Raw genomic sequence first — 19,183 nt, forward strand, 5'->3', positions numbered from 1 at the left:
AAGGATGCTTTTCTTTATAAAAAATCACATAATGTGGTTTGGAGAGCAGTTTGGATGGTTGTGTTCAGGGTTGTGCTGGGGGGATGAAGTGGGGCTTCAAAGGCTTGGGTTACACTGCTAAAGCTGATTTGCTGTGCTGCTGTGGCTCGGATGGCACCTCTGAAAATAGCCCTGAAATAGCCCTGGCAGTCTGCAGTGGGGCAGCTCTGGGTGTCACCACAGCCTCCTGAGCCACCCTGTGCCACCTCAGCTCCTCTGCCATCAGCACTGCACTCCCCAGGGAGCCTTCGGGGGAAAAGAGCATTTAATGAGCATTTGCAGCTGTTTGGAGACCAGGGGTGCTTCTGGAATCAAGGTTCTCCCAAAGGGAAATACCCAGAAATGGTGAGTACTGACAAAACCACGGTGTTTGTGGACTGTAAGGGGTGATGGCTGCTGTTTGCATTTCAATCCATTTTACTGCAAATAGGGGAAAGAAGGATTTTCATATTCCAGAGCAAACAGTTCCTGGAAAATGGCTAAGTTATGATGCAAACAGCTGACAAGATGTAGCACTAAGCAGGACGAAGACATGGATTGTTTTGCATACAAAATCATATTTCCTGTATCCATATTCTTGACAGGACATGACACTGGTTGGGTCAGGCTGTGCCAGGTGCTGTCAGCTGGAAATAAACTGAGCTGGGCAACATAAACTGAGTTTAATGTGACTCAGCTGAGAGTGTGACTGCAGAGGAGCTGTTCCTGTAGCAGCTCATTTCATAGTCCTTTAAGGTGGCATTTGGAGGGACAGCTTCACGATGTATTTGGGAAGGTGATTTGGTCAGCATTGCACACAACTGTTCTGTTTCTGTGCATGAAAGGATTTGAGTTTGCTGAGTTTTCTAGTGTACAGCCCTGAGCAATGTTTCTGCCATCAGGCAGCTCTGCTGCAGTTTGATGCCATTGCTTCCATCCTAATCAGCATTTCCCCTGCAGAGCTTTCATGAGGCTTTTCCAGTAGTATTTCTCCCATGCCCAGGGATTTGGCCCCAGAGCAGGTGATGTGCACTGGCAGAAGGTGATGGCTTGGCAGGTTGTTCTGTCTCTGAGCCAAACCTCAGGGAGCTGCTGCCCTCAAAGGCTGGCTGCACCCTGCTGGAATTTATTGCTGCTTTTACACTGAGAAGGGGGAAAGCAAAGCCTCTGAGTGCTGACTGGACAAAAGCATTTCATTTGGAGCTCCTCAGCCATGTGCCCTTAATGCTGCACATTTCAGAGGGATGGAAAAGCTCTCAGAAAACAATTAATTCTAATTGTATTCTCCAGGCCTTCCTGGGATTTCTGATTTAAGCACAGCTACCAACCTGGAGCTGAGTCTAGGGAAAAGCTCTGAGACCTGAAGCATTTAGTGAGAGCAATTAAGCTGCAGTCCCTTCTGCAGCATCAACTCAAAGCTTGGGAGAACAGCCCAGGGAAAGTCCTGGGCAGATTTGCTGGGAGCACAAGGAGAAAAACCTGAAACTTCATTTGGGGCAAACATTGTAGGACCTTTGACATGTGCTGTGAAGCCAGACATGATCTTACTGCTAGAGTAATTTTATTGAAAAAAAAGCACAACGCAAACACCAAAAAAAACCCAACTAAAAAACCAAAACACACCAAAAAACAACAAAAAATAAAACCCTACCCACCAAAAAAAAATTATTCATTTTCACAAAATATATCTCAATTCTCTCACCATTGTGGTTGCTGCTGACCTGCTTTGCTCTGCACACTTTCTGTTTTCCCCATTAAACTTAATTTCTTTGATGGACTCTCTGTAAAGACCTTTTAAAACACCATGGCTGGTAAGTCTCAGCCTTCTGCAGTGCTCCAGACTGACTTGGGACCTGACCAGGACAATATCTGTCACTTTTTATGCCATTGCTTTAATTGCTGGCAGCACTGACAGAATGCTGTTTAAAAAAGTACTTTTCCAAATGCAGACATGCTTAGCCATTGAGCCATCTAACTGTGGGGTTTAGATTTTCTGCCCATTTCTTATCTTCATCTTTGGCTTTCCTGTTGTTTAGGCTGTGGTTTTTAGAGGCATCATTTGGTTTAATACTGAATCTGCTTCCTGGTATTTGTAGTGAAGAAAAATGGCAGAATGTGGGTTTATTTAAGAAGGACATTCATCTGTGATGAAGACTAATCTTGGTTCTATCCACACTGCTGTCAACCATCTTTAAATGGATAAATATAGCTGCAGGCAAGGGAGTCTAACTGCAGCAGAAAGCAAGCTGAAGAAAGAAATACATTAAAAAAATCCAAATAAACTGCTTTTAACCATCTGAAAATCTGCAAAAAAAAAAATTTCAAAACATCCTGGGTTTAAATCAGTTCATACAAACACACATTGCATTTCCAGCTCACATGCTTGCTCTGCTTTTGATTTTCCCTTTTGGCAATTTATTCAGAGTAGAGTTGGTGGGTAGAATCTCAGAGGAGAATAGAAGCCAGTGTTTTGAGAACTAATGAAGTAATTATCTAAAGCACTATTTACAATGATTATTTAGAAGATAATGAGACCCTTTAATTATGTTTGTTCTGCATAGCTAGCCGTTCAATAATTCAGGGTATTGCCATACAATCTTCTCTATGTTTACTTTGCACATTTTTTGTGTAGAAAAATGTCACATTTTTGTGTCTGTGAAGCACAAATCTGGGCTCTCTTCTGGGCATTGTTTGTCTCATGAAAATCACTCTGGTTGGAGTTGGAGCTTTTTGGGCTCAGCCTTCTTCAGTGAGATGTGGAACAAAAGAAATTAAGTGTGAAATGAAGCTGCACCTCTGGAAGGCTGTCATGGCTTTATTCCTATCAAGCAGTATTTACATGCATTATGCTCTAATGTTTCTGTTAACATTTATCTTCCTGGAGGTGAAGCTTCACTTGCAGCTTATTTCCATTTTGGGAGTAATGATAATTATGTTTAGAATATAAGGGTTTTTTAAAAGAGCTCCTTTGTGTGCAGAAATTCAGAGCATGGTTAACATTTTAATAGCCAATGAAGGTTTCACCAATATGTGACTTTGCTGCTGAAATGAACAATTCTGCTGAAGCCCATGGTTAGCAATGCCTGAACAGTGCATTCTCCCTGGGCAGAAACATCCTTGGCAGGGCTGGGAAATGCTGCAGGATTTCCAACCCTGCTGCTCCAGGAGGGCTGGAACCAGGAGGGGAAATCTCCACTTATTTAGGGTCAAATCAGCTCCCCTGGAATCTCCCCAGTGCCTCCAAGAGGTGCTGCAAGGGACGCTGATCTGCCAACCTTCTGTGCACCTGGAGGAGAACATTTGTGTTTTACTGGAGTGTATTTAAAATATATAACATAGTATTATAAAAGTTAAAAGTTCAGAAGGCTTATGGAGCAATACAGTATTGGGTTTCATGTGGCTGCCATGCTAAACCAGCTAAAAGAAATGCATTTAAGCAGGGAGCCCACAGTTAATGATGAATAAAGTGAGATTCTGAAATACCTGCACAAGTACAAATGAGCTGTTCAATTTCAGACACCAAAACCCACCCAGCGTGTCCAAAGCTTAGAGATGCAAGACAGTTGAGTGCTCTGGCAGGGAGGGAGGAAGGAAAGGCATCTAGAAAGGAAGGAGGAAATATCCCATAATGTCCCTGATACCTTGGAGCTGCAGCTGGGAATTGGTGCTGACTGACTTCATTAAAAGTCCCAAAAGCCAATTCAGCCTCTCCAGAGGGTTGAAATGCTCTCCAGCCACATTTCCCCCGTTCCAGAAGAAGGCAATCAGCCCCATTGTGGCTCCTGGCTGCTCTGGGCTGGATTCCCCCGAGGCAAATCCATCACTTTCACAAGTGGATAAACCCTGACTGAAGAACGAGAGGAGGACAAAGTGGTGAGTAAGCATTTCCAATCCAGGACATACCAGAATTTGTCTGAAAATTTGCCTGGCTTTTTCTTTTGGAAGTTATTAGCAACTATTTTGAATAAGCATTTTTAAAAATCTTACTGCATAGAGGAGCCATATATATCCTTGTTATAAAATGCTTTCTGGTGTGGGTTGTGCCTCTAGCATGCACAACAGTGAGTTAAACCCGAGTCCTGCTGTTTGGCAGGCAGCTGGAAAAGTGGAGATGCTTTTTGAGACAAAAAATGGACAAGAAGCACAATCAGAGCACAGCCACTTGTGAGCTCCAAAGCCACCACTTTCCTGTGGTTCCTCTGGCTGCAGAGTTGAGTGTTTTGGTTCTGTAGTGGTTTAATCACAATTACTGCCAATTCTGTCAAAGAGGAGTTGCTCTAGAGCTTGAGGCACTTTTGAGGACAGTTCAGTGTCCTGCTGATGCTGAACTGAGCTGGAGGTGCAGCTTTTGGGAATCAGCTCCTTTCACCTCAGCTGAGGAAATGTGTTTATCCCCCAGCAGGGAGCTCACAGGAAGGATTCCAGTTTTCTGTGTCTCCTGGGTTTCCCACAAGGCCTGCCTGGTCTGCCTTTAACTCTGTTCCCACATCTGATATCACACTTGTGGTGAACTGATGCTCTTGCCCACTGCAAACACTCTAAACATTCATTGTTATAAATAATTACAGCTCCTTTTCATGGTGCCCACATTAGAAAAGGTCTCTGCCTCCTGAGCTGCTTACCAAGTGCCACATTTATTTTAAAACAAATTCATTTGCATGTGCAGAAGAGTGCATTCAGAATACTCCTACAGCACAGAGCCATTTCTCACCACGTATTTACAGTTCCTCAATAGTCACTGATGGCAGCATTTAAAAAAAGTTCACCTAAAATTAGGTTCAGAGCCATGAGAAGAACCACAGCAAGTTTCTACCGTGGGCTCTGGAGGTGCTGAGCAGAATATTGTGTGAATGGCATTTCTGTAGGGAGCTGCAGAGCTGCCAGCTCTGCTGAGCTCAGGGGTTAATTTTGGGTTACAGGAGCCTTTCCTGTGCTGGAGATGTGATCAGGGTCACCTCTGAGAGCTCTGCTCTCCTGCCCTGAGCCTGACAGCTGCACACTCTTGTGCTCCTGGCTTTGCAGCTATACATGACTTTTGTCACACTTCCCATTTTTACATACATATATATATATGTGTATATATATGTGTATATATATATACACATAATAAATAAATATAAATATATATATATTTATACATATACATATATATATGCACACACATATATTTTGTCACACTTCCCATTTATACATATATATATGTATATATGTTGTGTATAATAAATATATATAAATATATCTATAATATATAAATACATTTATACATACATATATATATATATATTCACACACACATATATTTTGTCACACTTCTCATTTATACAGCTCCCCCCAATGTATTTTTGGGCATGGTTTTCCTCCCAATAGGAGGCAAATAAAACCATGACACACATCAGTCTTAGAAAGAAAGCATAAATTCACAGGGCAATAAAATCCAGCAAGTGTTGACATGAATTTTTAACCACAGCTGATATATCTATTTTTTTTTAATCCCTAAAATAACAGAAATTACCATAAACTTCAGGCAAGTTTGAAGAAAATAAAGGCAAAATCTCTGATTCGCTGCAGCCCAGCTGGATTCACATATCCATGCACAAGAGTTGGGTTTAGATTACGTATTTGCTTTCTATGTTTTCCCTCATCAAAGCTGGTTCATTGCTAAGGCAAGCAGTGCTGAGCTGAGTGACTCACACTTGCAGCCAGGATGCTTTTCTTGGGTTTCCATTGAGCATTCTTTTCTTCCCACACAGATATAAATAAGTGCCCCTGCTGACTTCCTCCCATTTATACTAGAAAAGCAAATGTGACATTTTAAAAATTGCATTAAAATATCATTTCTGTGATTAAAGGGGAGCTGTTAACTTCTGTTATAACCTCACAAGTTCTACTCTCACACACTGACACCCCCAGTCCACAACACAGTGCAGTAATGTGCAGAAAAAAGTAAAATCTGAACTGACTTGCTGTAAATGCTCAGTAATTAGAGACTTTTGAGATCTGACTAGAAAAAAGAACAGACTCTGAACTTCCTTTTCCAACAAGGAAATGGAATTTCTTCTTGCTTGGTATTGTGAGCTTCAACTTTCCTCAAACATGAAATGCACACCTGAAATGGGACTAAATGCCAAGTCATGCTGGCCAAATAGAGAGAGCCTGACTCACCGTGAGCAGAGGAAAGATGAAAATTAGGGTAGTGGTGGTAGGAGAGAGAGATCTCAGTCACTGTGTTTACCCTCTGGGAGAGGTCTTGCTTATACAAGATTAAATGTCATGTGAAGTGACAAAGCAGCTGCTCAGGCAGTGCCTGCAGCAGCACAGGGCGTGGGGAGTTCTCTGGTGGAGTTAGTTTGCTGCTCAGAGCCACCAGAGCAGGACAGAGAAACCAGCCCTGCTGGAGGAAGGAGTGGGAGCTGTGAAACTGCCAGGTGATTCGGCAATATATTGGGATTTTAGAAAGGATTTGATGCTGAAATATCCATCCCACCTCACCCAGCCCTGCCTGTTTGCTCTGCACCCTGTGCTCTCCATGGGGAAACAGCCAAGGGAACACAGGGAGCTCCTTGTGCTTCTTCCCCCTGAGCCCCAGGGCTGCTCTGGGCTGCTCTGGGCTGCTCTGGCTGCTCTGGGCTGCTCTGGGCTGCTCTGGGCTCAGAGGTGTGACAGCAGTGCCTCTGCTCTGCTCTCAGGCCGCTGCCACCCCTGCTGTCATCCACCTCCCAAAACACCAACGTGAGCTCCTCCTGACCCTGATGAGGACAGACACAAGAGGTGTGCAAGGAACAAATTGCTCCTAGATGTCCCCAAGCCTCGGGTGACAGTGGTGTCCCCTGGTGTGGCAGGCAGGAGCAGAGCTGTCACCCTGAGCCCTGGGAGGGCAGGAGGGCAGCAGGCACTGCACACCTCTCACCTGCCTGCACCTCACCTGGGCCATCAGCTCTCCTTGGCTCTGCTGGGAAAATTGGGCTTCACTGTGAGAGAAGAAATTGATTTCAGGCCAAGAGCATCACTGAGCCATTCCAGATCTGTTCTGAGGTGTTTTAATAAGCTATTGATGAATTTTGTTCCACAGCCCAGAGAGGGCAACAAGAAAGCAAAACAAACACCTGAAGAGTCTCCACGCTGCAGAGCTGAGGGCAGAAGCAGAGAGAGGAGAAGCTCAGTGGATGCTCAGAGCAAGGTGAGTGTTCCACACTCCAAAACCTTCCAGTGGCTTTCCTGACACGTGGCATGGCAGTGACTGGATGTGCAGGGCTGAATGTCAGGTGGAACAGATGTCTGCACCTGCAGCCCAGGGCACACCGAGGTGGAGCTCAGCTTTGGCTTCCCTGACCTGTTTGGTTTGGTTTGTTTCAGCACAAATTCTGTAATTCTCTGCTCTTTTAGGAGTTATGCTGTGAATGTTAAGCAGTTACAGACTATCCCATTATGACTTTTCTTTTTTACTCTTCTAATTGGAGTTATTTACTGCTTTTTTGGTAAGATACCTAATTTAAAATATCGGTCAATTTGAGGTGATCCCCCAATTAAAAAATCTCATGCTGATGTTAAATGCCTTTTGTGATGATTCCTGCATATTTACACCTGTGGCTTGTGTAAGAGGAGGATCAACATCTTCCCAAAAACCTTTGGGTCTGAGGCTGGCATGGAGGAAGGAAGCAGTGAGGATGTGAGGATGAGGATGAAGTAGTGAGCAGTGAGGATAACCCGAGGATGCCCTCGAGGTGGAGGCACAGCCCTGTTTGCCTGCAGGGAAACTGCTTTTCCAGTGACATTGGGGTGCCCCAGTGACAGCCAGTTTTTCCTATTGTTTCCTCTGATTCACCTTTTCTGTTCACTAATGGATCCACTCTCCAGACTTTTCAATGCTTCTCCCTTCAGTAGATACAAACACAGTAAAAAATGCTTTAAAAGATCAATAAACACTTAAGTGCTTGGCAACTCTCAGACTATTTACTCTATCATTTACTCAACAGTTTAATGCTTAATAGAAGGACCTCACCTGTGAAATATTCATGTGCAGATTTAGCAGATATAACACACCTCAGGTTGGTTCTGATTTTCTGGTTCTTTTTATTCACAAGAAAATCAGAAGTTCCAGAGCACAGAACTGTGTGCTGGGCAGTGACACCTGAGGAGCCTGCCTGGGCTCAGAGGGAGGATGTTTGTGAGGATCACTTTGTGGGGATCAGTTAGTTTGTGGGGATAACCTTTTGGGGATCAGTTTGTGGGGATCAGTTAGTTTGTGGGGATAACCTTTTGGGGATCAGTTTGGGAGGATTAGTTTGGGAGGATCAGTTTGGGAGGATCAGTTTGGGAGGATCACTTTTTGGGGATCACTTAGTGAGGATCAAACCGAGTTGGGCTCAGACCCCCCCGAGCTGTGCCTGGGCTCATCCTGGAGGGAAGGAGAGCAGCTGGCAAGGAGGCTGTGAAGTCCTGGGAAAGGGGCAGAGAAAAGGTGCTGCTTTAATTCTTGCCTGTGTTCCTCACCACCCAAACCCCTTCAGTTGGCAATAAGCTGTGCTGGGGAAGAACAGCAGCAGTGCAGAGCAGCAGCACTTTGTTGCCATCAAGTGGTAAATGCATTGGTGTCTCTACAGCACTGATCATGGCTGGCTGGGAGCCACTGAGGGGGAAAAAAAAGAAAATAAATTGTCTGCTTTTCATTTCTTTGCATTATCCCTATCTCTTTACTGGTGATTGATCAAGCAAAATTGTCTCTTGCTCACTTACAGCTTGAATGAAATGTCTGAGGAAGAAAATTTTCAAATAAAGCACTTATTCTATGATTTTTGAAAGAAGTTGAATTATATTCTTTCCCTCAGACAAAGCTTTAGCAAGAATGACATGACAAATGTATTTTCTCTTTACCAGGCTGTCAACCCTTCAACTTCCCTGACAGTGTCATCCAATAACAGTGCTGTCATCACCAAAACAATCACCAGCACACTGCCTCTGAAGCAGAAAATGCACTTTGTCAATGCTAAGTCTCAACATCTGCAAAATACCAACAACCAACCCAAAAGTATAAAAGGTCTGGAGGTCCAACTGCTGCCAGGGGAGTGTGAAGAACTCCAAAATCAGCTGGGCTGCCTGAGGGTAGGTAAAAATCCACTTCTATTCTCTATATTGAACTGTGTTGGCAAAGAAGCCACATAAACTACCAAATTAGTAATAAAATGTTGATGATAATAAAGTCTCAACATCTTACAGTTCCAGTAAAATGTCAGTTCTCATCTGCTGTGGCATAACGAGTTGCATATGTCAAATTTTCATGACTCAACTTGCTAAACATATTCTTGAGATAAAGAATATGTTTCAAAACCTTCATGGCAGTGAGTCTGTACTGCTAGTTTAAAAAACAAGTTGCTATTTTACTTTCAGAGTGACTTAATTGTTCATATAATTAATTGTTCATATAATTAATTATTCATATAATTTTCCATATTTTTAAAAATAAGGCTTCCAGAAAGTTTATGATAATTTACATATTTTTTACATGTATGTTTCCACACTCCCCATGTACAGCTATACATGTTTGAAATCCTCCCATGGAAAGGAACGAGGAGAGCTGGTTTGGCTCAGTGTAACACACTAATAACACCATTTTGCAGTGATCTGACAGATTCTCAAGTGTCAAGTTGGCCTAGCAAATTTTTGTTTTGCTGTACAAATGCACATAAGGGAGCAGTCAGGCTCATCCAGGCTCCAGCCCAGACAAGCCAGAGCTCCAAAATTGCCACCTGGAGTATTCTGGGATCTGTGCTTGCTGCTGAAGCTCAGTGTGGTAAGCACTGATCTAGGCAGAAGGAAAATTTGAGTTTGAAGCTTGCATGGAGCTCAACTGAGGAAAAAAGTCCAACTTGCCAAAATTAGACTTCAAAAAAAAGAAAAAGCCATTTATGTCACAAGTGGTTATAAAAGTAAGAGTGCACTTGCCTGGTGGTCAGAGCCATAATCTAATCTGGGAATGAGCCTGGCTAGGAACAGCTTTTCCTCAGAAAATGCCAGAGTTTGGTTGTTCCTGCCACAGTCATGAGTAATCCCAGGGAAGGTCATTTGGGGCTGAGATTTGCACACCAGAGTGGTCTTGGGTCCCTCATGTTTAGATTTTGGACTTCTCATGCAGAAGATTCTAGTCCTTCTAGAATGTGCCAATGCAGCCCTTCAGGGAAGAAAGCACAGATTGGCTACAAACCTCTCCTCATCTCTTTTCCTTGCAGTTTCTCATAACCAGGGATCAGATCTTTAGCTGCTTCATTCATCTAATGAGGGAGATTTTTCAGCACATTTTTCAGCTGCTTTGCAGATCATGCTGTGACCATCAATTAATTCCAAACCTCTGAGATGAAATGTGTCTCACCCAAGTGGGACTGGTGGTTCTCAGTGCTCCTAGAAGCTTTGGGGCTCAAACACATGGATGGCTGGGAATTGCTGCACCCAGAAATGCAGACAAAGCCGTTCTGGAATGACTCCCTAGCTGTTCAGCAAACATCATGGCTCATGGGAAACCAAGAGACAGAGACCCTCTGACACTCCCTCTTCCCTGGCTCCCAGTTCCTTCCAGAGGAGCATCAGATGCTGGCAGCTCCTGGAGAGCAGGGAACTCCCCATGCACTATGAAAGAACTATTAGGCTTGAGGGGAAATCTGCCTTCCTTTGTTAATGCCAAACTTTCCCCCAAATTCTCCTCCTCTTCCTCATTTTGCTTGTGGGTAAAACTATGGGAGGAAGGTTGGTATCTGAGAAGGAACTGTAGGAACGACATCATTGAATTGAGGGATGTATTTCTCTGGATGCTTTACCAGAATGCAATAAAATAGTGCTTTGAGAGTGCACTATTTCCTTCCTCTGTTAAATACTAGAAGGAAAATACAGAAGTTCCACTCAACATCAGTCAGATGTTTTCTTGGTGATTTAACCTTCATCGGCCTGGAGAGTTCAGTCATGTTGTAGTGAATGGATTCCCAAAGTGATCAGATTCTGTCACTGGGATCATCTCTGATGAGGAGAAACCAGGAGGAAAAAACAATGAAAAAACGGTTGAAGCTGAGTTTTCAAAAAATGGCTTTATTTCAAATCTTTCCCTGCACCCCCTTAGGGCATCTCCCTCTGCCTGCCGGGGAGATGCTGCTGCAGCCCACCAGCTCAGTGCGAGCGCAGCGCTCGGGGAACAAGAGCGGCAGAACCCTGGGATGCTCCAGGAAATCTGCCGTAATCCCTTCTGCCCGGCAGCTTCCATTGGGCAGCCCGGGCGGCGAGAAAAAAGCTGCGGCTCGCATTCACAGTTCATTGGCTGTGCCAGCAGGCCACGGGTGACCTAGAGAGATCTGCGATTGCACTGCTGGGCGGCAGAGCGAACCCCGCGGAGCCCAGCGCCGAGCCTCCCATCCATCCATCATCCATCCATCATCCATCTATCCATCCATCCATCCATCGCACCCCGGCCGGTTCGACCCGACCCGATCCGATCCGATCCGCGCAGCCCCGGCGCGGCTCCTGCCGGGCCATGTGAGCCAGGCACGGCACGGCACGGCACGGCACGGCACGGCACGGCACCGAGAGAAACCATCTTGGGGCGGCTCGAGCAGCTCAGCGCCCATAGGCTCGGCAGCGCTGCACGGCGATGATGCTCGCCAGCCGCGCCGCAGCCTTTCCCGCAGCCTTTCCCGCAGCCTTTCCCGCAGCCTTTCCCGCAGCCTTTCTCCCCGCAGCCTGCCCGTGAGCCACGCCGATGCTGCTGCCGGCCGCGCTCTGAGCTGAGCCGAGCCGAGCCGAGCCGGGCTGGGCTGGGCTGAGCTGAGCTGAGCTGCCACCGCCGCACCGCAGCTCCTCGGCATGATCCTGCTAACCCTCGGCTGCTCCTGAGCCCAGGTAGGCGCAGATTTCACCTCTCAAATAGCCACTGGCGGTCCGTGCTGAGCCGAGCAGGCTGGCAGGGATGGGGATGCGCGGGGGGAATCTCCCGATGCTTCGGGAACTCTGTCGGGGGCACGCAAAGTTTATTATTCTGCAGCAATCTGATGTGCCCTTCGCTGAATCTTTGCTGCTAGGTGCTGCTTTGGATAATAAATGTGCATCGTGCCCGAGCGCTAGGTGAAGGGATTAAACTCTTGCTAGATTATTCCATGCTCCCTCCGACTGGTGTTTAATCTGATGTCATTTCCCAGTCACTTTTAGGGTTTCCAGTGAGACAAATGCCACCGTGGCGGGTTTGCAGGGCTGTGTTTGGGTTCTGCCGCGGTGTCTGTGGGCAAAGTTAGCGATGGAGATGATGATGATGATGATGATGATGGTGGTGGCTGCTGGCTCTCCCTGCCCCCCCAGCCCCGAGCATTCTGCACATCCACAGAATGGGTTTGCTCCGCAAATGTGCGTTGTGGTGTCATGGCAAAGTCATCCCTGTGACTGCTCTGCCACTGAGACTCTGCCGGCAGAACGTGTGCTGTTTGTCTGGCATCCAGTGAATCAGACCAACTGCTTGGTTATTTCACAGAAGGGAGGATTTGCAGCTAGATCTAGCTAGGTACATGAATATATGGACACTCTGCACACAGCAGTATTTGGGGGATGTCTGTTCTGCACACGAGCATGTATGACACAATAGCAACATTTTATTATTGTATATTCCTGTAAATACCAGTTAATTAGCATGCACCAGTATGCTGTGCTCAGTATTAGAGGGGATACTGCAGGGTTTTATTAACCTCTTTCCAAAACTGGCTGTTCTCAGCGTTGGGCAGGGAGGTGTGTCTTTCCCAGAGTGATGTGATGGTCGACATTACAGCTGTACATGGTCTGAGTGCAGCTGTGACTGAGGAAAAGCTGAGTGCACATCAAAGCTCTGGTTTGTCTTTTTTAAGCTACTGCTGCCTCTTATTTTAGTGGTAAAACACTGACTGGGCTGTTTTGTCCAGTGCAGGTAGTGATGTGGGGTTTATATATAAAATAACTCAGCAGAATAACTTATTAATGACTCTTGACTGTGCATCTGGCAAATACAGAGTCTGCCTCTTAAGGGGTTGGATATAGATTGAAGAAATACCTGAATTCAAAGTCACTGATTGTAACCTCAAAAATTGCACCGAGTGTGCTGGGACAGGGAAAGAATGCTATTGTATTATATGAATATAATAAGAATATGATATAATAAGAATGCTCTGATTGTTATCAGCAAAATAAAAATAAGCATTATTGCTTAGCAAGATAGAGGAGCTGCCTTAAGAAAACAGCATGAAATACTGAAACACAGACAGAGCAGTAGAGGGGAAGTTAAAGCATCTCCATAAAGTCATTATGATAAAAACCAGCCGAATATGGGAACTGATACGGAAGTTGTTGTAGTCACTTTGTATTTTGGCTTTTTTGATCAGGAGATGTTCCATTTTTATTAGAGGAGAGCTTTCAAGTCTGCCCAGCTGACAAATGAAGAAGGAATTCAGATCAAATATTACAGATGTCAGCCAGAACTCAGCACTGTAAACATCCTTTGAAATACAAATCTGCTACTTCTAGCTCCTTAAAGGAGGTTTTGGGTCTCTTTTAGTGCCTTTTTGTTCCTCCTTTTGGGTCTGATGGCCCTGGTCAGTGGCTTTGTGCAGAACGTTTTGGTTTTAATATGGAAAAGACCTGCTCTGAGTGAAATCAGCCAAGTGGTCCTGCTGTCTGCAGAGCAGAGAACAACCTGATTTTCCCTGTTACTTACCTGAACGAGCTCCAGCCTGCTGAAATACAGCATGACTGTGCTGGAGGCACTGGGCAGAGGGGCAGTTATTGCATCCACCTTTGCACCTTTTGGAGAATGCGTTGAAATTTCTAGAATTGTAACCAAGTTTCAGTGCTAAAACAGCACGTGGGTTTTTAGGGGGAGGAGAAGTGAGATGGAGCAAACCACGGGCAGGGCAGTGCCTCAGATTTCTGCATGAAAAGGCTCTGAATAGCTGATCAGTGCTGGTTCAGTTCACTGACAGCTACGAGCTCAGAAATCTGAAGCATCTCTCTGTAGCTTTGGCCAGTTTCCTACAAGCTGGGTAAGAACTTCTCCATCTATAACAGCTGTGATTCTCTGGTTTAGATCTGCTACATGTGCACACTCGTGTGGAACCACTGGAGCTTAGGTGTGTGATGTTGAACATTAAATAAATGTCTCAGCACAGCTGCCCTTGCTGGCAGAAGCTCATTACCAAAGTCTGAACCTTTCTGGGTTGCCACCAGAGAAATAAGATGCCTGTGGTCACTGGACTGTTAGTATCCTCGGGTGTTAGGGGTTTTCCTTTTTGTGGGTGAAATGCCCCACCATGCACCAAAATTAAATCTCTAAAATCATGCTGACTTTATTCTGTAATGAGAAACTAGTTGGTCGTGCATCACTGTCCTGTGCTTTCAGTATTTATGTTGAATGAAGCTTGGTTTGACAGTCAAGGCTGTTTGTCATTTCACCAAAACTGTTTCAGGCCTTCATCACTGCTACAAAATATGTCACACTAGCTGAAATATCTGTTAGTCACGACTCTTTTCCTGGGACTTATTTTTGGATTGTTATTCAGCAAAAGGTTCTGACTAAACTGGAATTTTGTGTAGATCCTTTGTTTCCCACCTCTCCTAGCATTAGCCTGCATATCCTATTCTGGTGAAATGTAAAGCTGCATAGATCACTGTTCCTCTCTGTCATTTGGAAAGTCTCTCTGTGCATGGGACTAAGGAACTGCAATCTGGTTAAGATTTTCTGGAAAACACCTGGAGCCCCTGGTGGTTATCTCTGACTGCTGATGTTCTTTGTGAGCTGCCTGTCCACCTCAGATAAGAATTGCCATGGAGTATTGCTGACAGTGGCATTTTCTCCATTATAGAATTGAAAAATACATACCAATATCATGATTAAAAATAGAAGTGGAGTGCAGCCACAGTGCTGGAAAAATGCAGCTTCTCCAGAGCAAGGTGCCATGAGCCCAGTGTGAGCTCCCTGGAGGAGAAGAGGGATTTGCCAGGCTGCTCTGCTCTGGGGGCTCTGGGAAGGGCAGTGATGATGGGAGCAGCTGGGTGATGCTGGAGTTGGAATTTGGGCTCTGAGCATTCCTTTGCCAGCTGTGACCATCCTGCTCAGAGCCATGGTGGAGCCATGTTCATCCTGTAAATTCTGATTGCAGAGCCACCTGCAATTGGGATTTTGGGGAGGAAATCCGAGTGCCTGAAAGGCTCACAGCTCAGCACTTTGGCTGCTGCTTGTGGTGCTGGAGAGAGAAATCAGTGTGACTTCCAGCTCTGCCACAGACTCTGAATGGCCCTGAGCAAAGCGTTTAGTATCTCTTGGGCTCTGTTCTCCTTCTGTAAATGGCAATAATAATGAACTCTTTCCACTACATTCTATTTATTTTATCTGCTTAGGAAATGAGATTTTCAGACCAAATACTGTTTTCTCCATCAGGATACTGAATCCCAACAGAGGCTTCTAGATGCTACTTATAAATCACTTGACAGCCTGCATTGTGTGTTGTTGATCAGCAGAAGGATATTGCTGAGTGTCAGAAGAATCTGAATTTATTCTGAGGTTTTTGGAATAACATTTGATTAGCTAAACTCTCTTGTGCTCCTGGGGATGTTCAGTTTGGAGTGAAGAGCTTCATTTCCCTGCTGGTGGCAGTGCTTTGGTAGAAACACAGTGCAGTGTCAGGACAGGAAGTGGGACTGTAGGTTTGATTTATTTTTTTTTTATAATTTTCGTAGTTTTCTGTTACAAACAGAGTTGGTTTCTAGAGCAGTCAGTGCTCTGTGCCCAATGTTTGCTGCCCAGCAAGCAGCAGCAGTGCAGGGTGTTACTGTGAGCAATCAAGAAAAGGCACTGAGAATACAACAGCATGGCTCAGGTTCTCTTCCCTGCTCTCACATAATGACAGTTAGAAATCATCTTCCATTTTTCATTTCAAGATCATCCTCCAGCAAGCTCCTCTTCCTCCAGGCTGGCTGTGAACACAGTGAGGTGCTGGCAGCCATCACCTTCACCCCTTTCCCTTCCTGCTGCACCTCCCCTAGCACTAGGCTGATTTATTCTCTTTCACTGAGGAGCATAAATCATTTTTATAGACAGCCTCAGTTAGGTTTTACACTGGATGTGTGATGGAAAAATCACAAGAACACCCCCTCTTCCTGACTTTGAAAGGGAAATAAGCCTTTCTTGAGGCAGGTTAACTTGTTTAGGGTTGGCTTAGAAAAACCCTAAATCAAGGCTAAATTCCTCCAGAATAGGGAATTTATTTTGGGACTTTATCTTTTCAGCTCCTGCTGAATATTTTCATATCTCCTTCTTATACAGCTGAAAAAATGCTATTTGTTACTCCTGTATGGAATATCATGGTGCTTTTTCACTGGTGTGGAAAGTGCTTCCTCAGTACATCCACTGTCATCTCACCTGTGAATGTTCTCTGCTGTTAATCAGCAAAGGCTGTTCTAGATCTGTGCCACTTCACAAGCAGAGGGGCAGCACAGCATCCTGGCAGTGCTGGTGCTGAACACCTCCTGGAGCTGGATGGAGCCTCTGGTGCTGAGAATTCAGCTGGATGGAGCTCAGGGCTGTCACTAAAACCAGCCCTACAGCTTGGATCTGTCCCTGTTCACTGCATTTCCCTCTCTGACACTCACAGCCTCACCTCTGTTCACTCTGACTCTCTGCTCTCCCCACTTCCCACCCCCAATCCTGCACAGAGCTGAGAACCTCAGGAATATTCTGTCAGCTGCAGGAGTGTATTCCTTCCTTTCTCTCTTGTTTACTGCTCGCTAATTAAATTTTGTAGGTGGCAGTTTGAAATCTTAGTGGGACAAGTCATGTGACTGCTAATGCTCTGCAGATCTCTATTACATAACCTTTAAGTAGTTTGGGAAAATGTGCTTGTGTCATACTGGGCCTGACATAAGGCTCTGTCTGAAGCCAGCAGTCTGATCAGGTTTTTTATGTACAATGACTGTAGAAATCTTGTGGATGGTTTGTTCTGGCACAAGATTTGTGCCCTCGCTTGTCAGGTCAATTGTCTTCCTTGCCTGAGATGCTTTGCAGTCGGCGCTGTCTGCCTTTCCTGCAGGGCAGAGCAGGGCTGGGATTTAAACACTCTGCCAGGTAGTGATCAGATGAGTATGAGCTGCAGGGTGCTGGGATCCTTCCTGCTCTCCCCAGCGCTTTGCTCATCCTGGTTTTGAAGTGACCAAAGTACAGAACTAACACAGAGGGCCTCAGCTTGTCCCCCAGGCCCTGCACCTCCCACGGGTTTAACTGGGCTCTGGTGCATCGTGCAACATTAAAACATGAATCAATGCAGAAGTTTTAAAAAATGCTATGTGGGGATGATCAATTTTAATGCTTGGTAATTCATTAGGTTCTGGTTTGCTAGAGGAGCACTTCTGTAAATGACAGCAGTGTGTCCACTCAGAATAGCAAACAGCTCTTCCCTTCTCTGAACAGAACTGTCTGTTGGTCATAACAGTTTCACATTTAACTTTTATTTTATTCATTAAACTGTCCAGTGCAGGTTAAGCACTCCACTGTGGATAGAGCAGCTCTGGGCCCTGAAGGAAATAAGTCTCCTTTTGGTTTCCTGGGCAGATGAGGCCTTGGCTGAGTCCTGCAGTGGCTCTGTGTGTTCTCTGATCAAACACAGATATTTCTGCTCAGCTCTTTGTCTGCTGGCAAGGCCCAGTGGCAATGAGCTTCTGTGGTCTTGCAGTGAAAGCTGTAGCTGGAAATGAGGAAGAACTGGATGAAATTTTGGGTGTTGGGTTTTTTTAAAGTATGTCAGACTTTCAAGTTTATAATCTCATACTGGAATGTGTAATTGTGTGAATTTTGTCTAGAGTGAGCCTTAGTCTGCAACAGCAGAGCTCTTTGCTGAGCGCTTAGGAGTGATGGTTGATATCAATCTGTCTGTTTTTTCAATGTGCTTCAGGTTTATTTGCCCAAGATCATTCAGCAGGGTCAGTGGGAATCCATGGATATTGTTTGCAGAACCTGGTCTAACATTTATCCATCGCATTGCTTCTCTTAATTAAATGTTGTATAAGAAAGGAGGAGGGGGAAGTATTGATCTTCTAAACCCAGACCTTTTTTTTTGTTTCATTTTAAATTAACTGACTATGTGCTACCCATAGTAATGAATTTGCAAATGTATTAATCTTTTAAAAAATTGCAATCATAAATCAGGGTGGCTGCAGTCAGTCTGTGTATTCTGAGGGCTGCCTGTTCACCCACTGGGTATACTGGGACTATAAATGTCTCTGCTGGAAGGGGTCTCTGTGCTCAGCAGTCTGAAATCTGCTATATAAATCTCTTTCCCATACACTCCCTGTGATTTCAGTAACTGGTTTGTTTGAAGATTAAGTACAGTTCATGGTGCTGTGTTCCCATGGCTGGTGGCTCCTGGATGAATTAGAATCAGAGCAAAGCAGCAGCTGTAAAGCAGTTTTATGGGGTTTTTGCAGGGCAGGTGGGTGCAGCTGATGTTTCTGTGTTCAAAAGGAAACAAACCTGCCAGGAGGCAGCTGTTCCTTTGAGCAGTGCAGGATGAACTCCTCGGGGTGTGGAGCTCTTCAGTGAATGCTGTGCAGTCACAGGTGACAAGAGAGATGTCACCATGGCCAGCTGCACCTGAGGAGTTCAGGGATGACCCAGACAGATGGAACTTTGGAATGACTTGGAGCAGCAGCAGATCTCTCCTTGCTCTATCAGCAGTGCTCAGTGTGTGTCTCACCTGATCTGCTGGGGCTTCTCTGGAGGATTCCAGAATGCCAGCATGGATTTTATAAACTGGTTTGGAGTCACATCCTGCCCAGCACTGCTGTAAGGGGAGCTGGGAGGAAGGGCTGATCCTTCATGTCCCACTGACTGTCCCAGCTCTGGTGGCTCTCGAGAGCTTTGGCTTCATCCCTGCAGGGATGGGAGCTCACAGCTTTCCTCAGAGCCCCAAAATGCCAATTCCTGATGCAGCCAGAGTGAACAGCCCTGCTCAGGCAATTCTGGGTAGATATTGATCCCAGCTGTTCGATGCAAATGAGAGTTTTGCCACCTTTGATATTGATAATTACTAATTATCATAAACCCTAAACCTTATGCTCAGTGTGCAGCCTAACTTCCCTTCTGAAAAATTTCTGTTTAATTTCTGCAAAAACCGTTAAAAGGAAATGA

The 19,183-nt window shown here is 45.1% G+C and overlaps 1 protein-coding gene across 4 annotated transcripts in view; it reads left to right on the top strand.

The window, feature by feature from the left end:
- Window positions 1–182: 182 nt before the first annotated feature.
- RIMBP2 (RIMS binding protein 2) overlaps window positions 183–19,183 on the top strand; it is a 102,967-nt gene continuing 83,966 nt past the window's right edge. The window contains exons 1-3 of one of the 4 annotated variants that reach the window (XM_085075357.1): window positions 183–384; window positions 7,088–7,195; window positions 8,893–9,117. In XM_085075357.1, coding sequence (XP_084931483.1) covers window positions 382–384; window positions 7,088–7,195; window positions 8,893–9,117 — 336 coding nt within the window. In that variant the 5' untranslated portion in view covers window positions 183–381. Of the gene's footprint in view, window positions 385–7,087; window positions 7,196–8,892; window positions 9,118–11,194; window positions 11,893–19,183 lie in introns of those variants that run through there. The other 3 variants (XM_085075359.1, XM_085075360.1, XM_085075358.1) reach the window with 3 other exon arrangements.

This window comes from Lichenostomus cassidix, chromosome 15 (genome assembly GCF_008360975.1).
Source record: "Lichenostomus cassidix isolate B80296 chromosome 15, HeHo_3.0, whole genome shotgun sequence".
NCBI lineage: Eukaryota > Metazoa > Chordata > Aves > Passeriformes > Meliphagidae > Lichenostomus > Lichenostomus cassidix.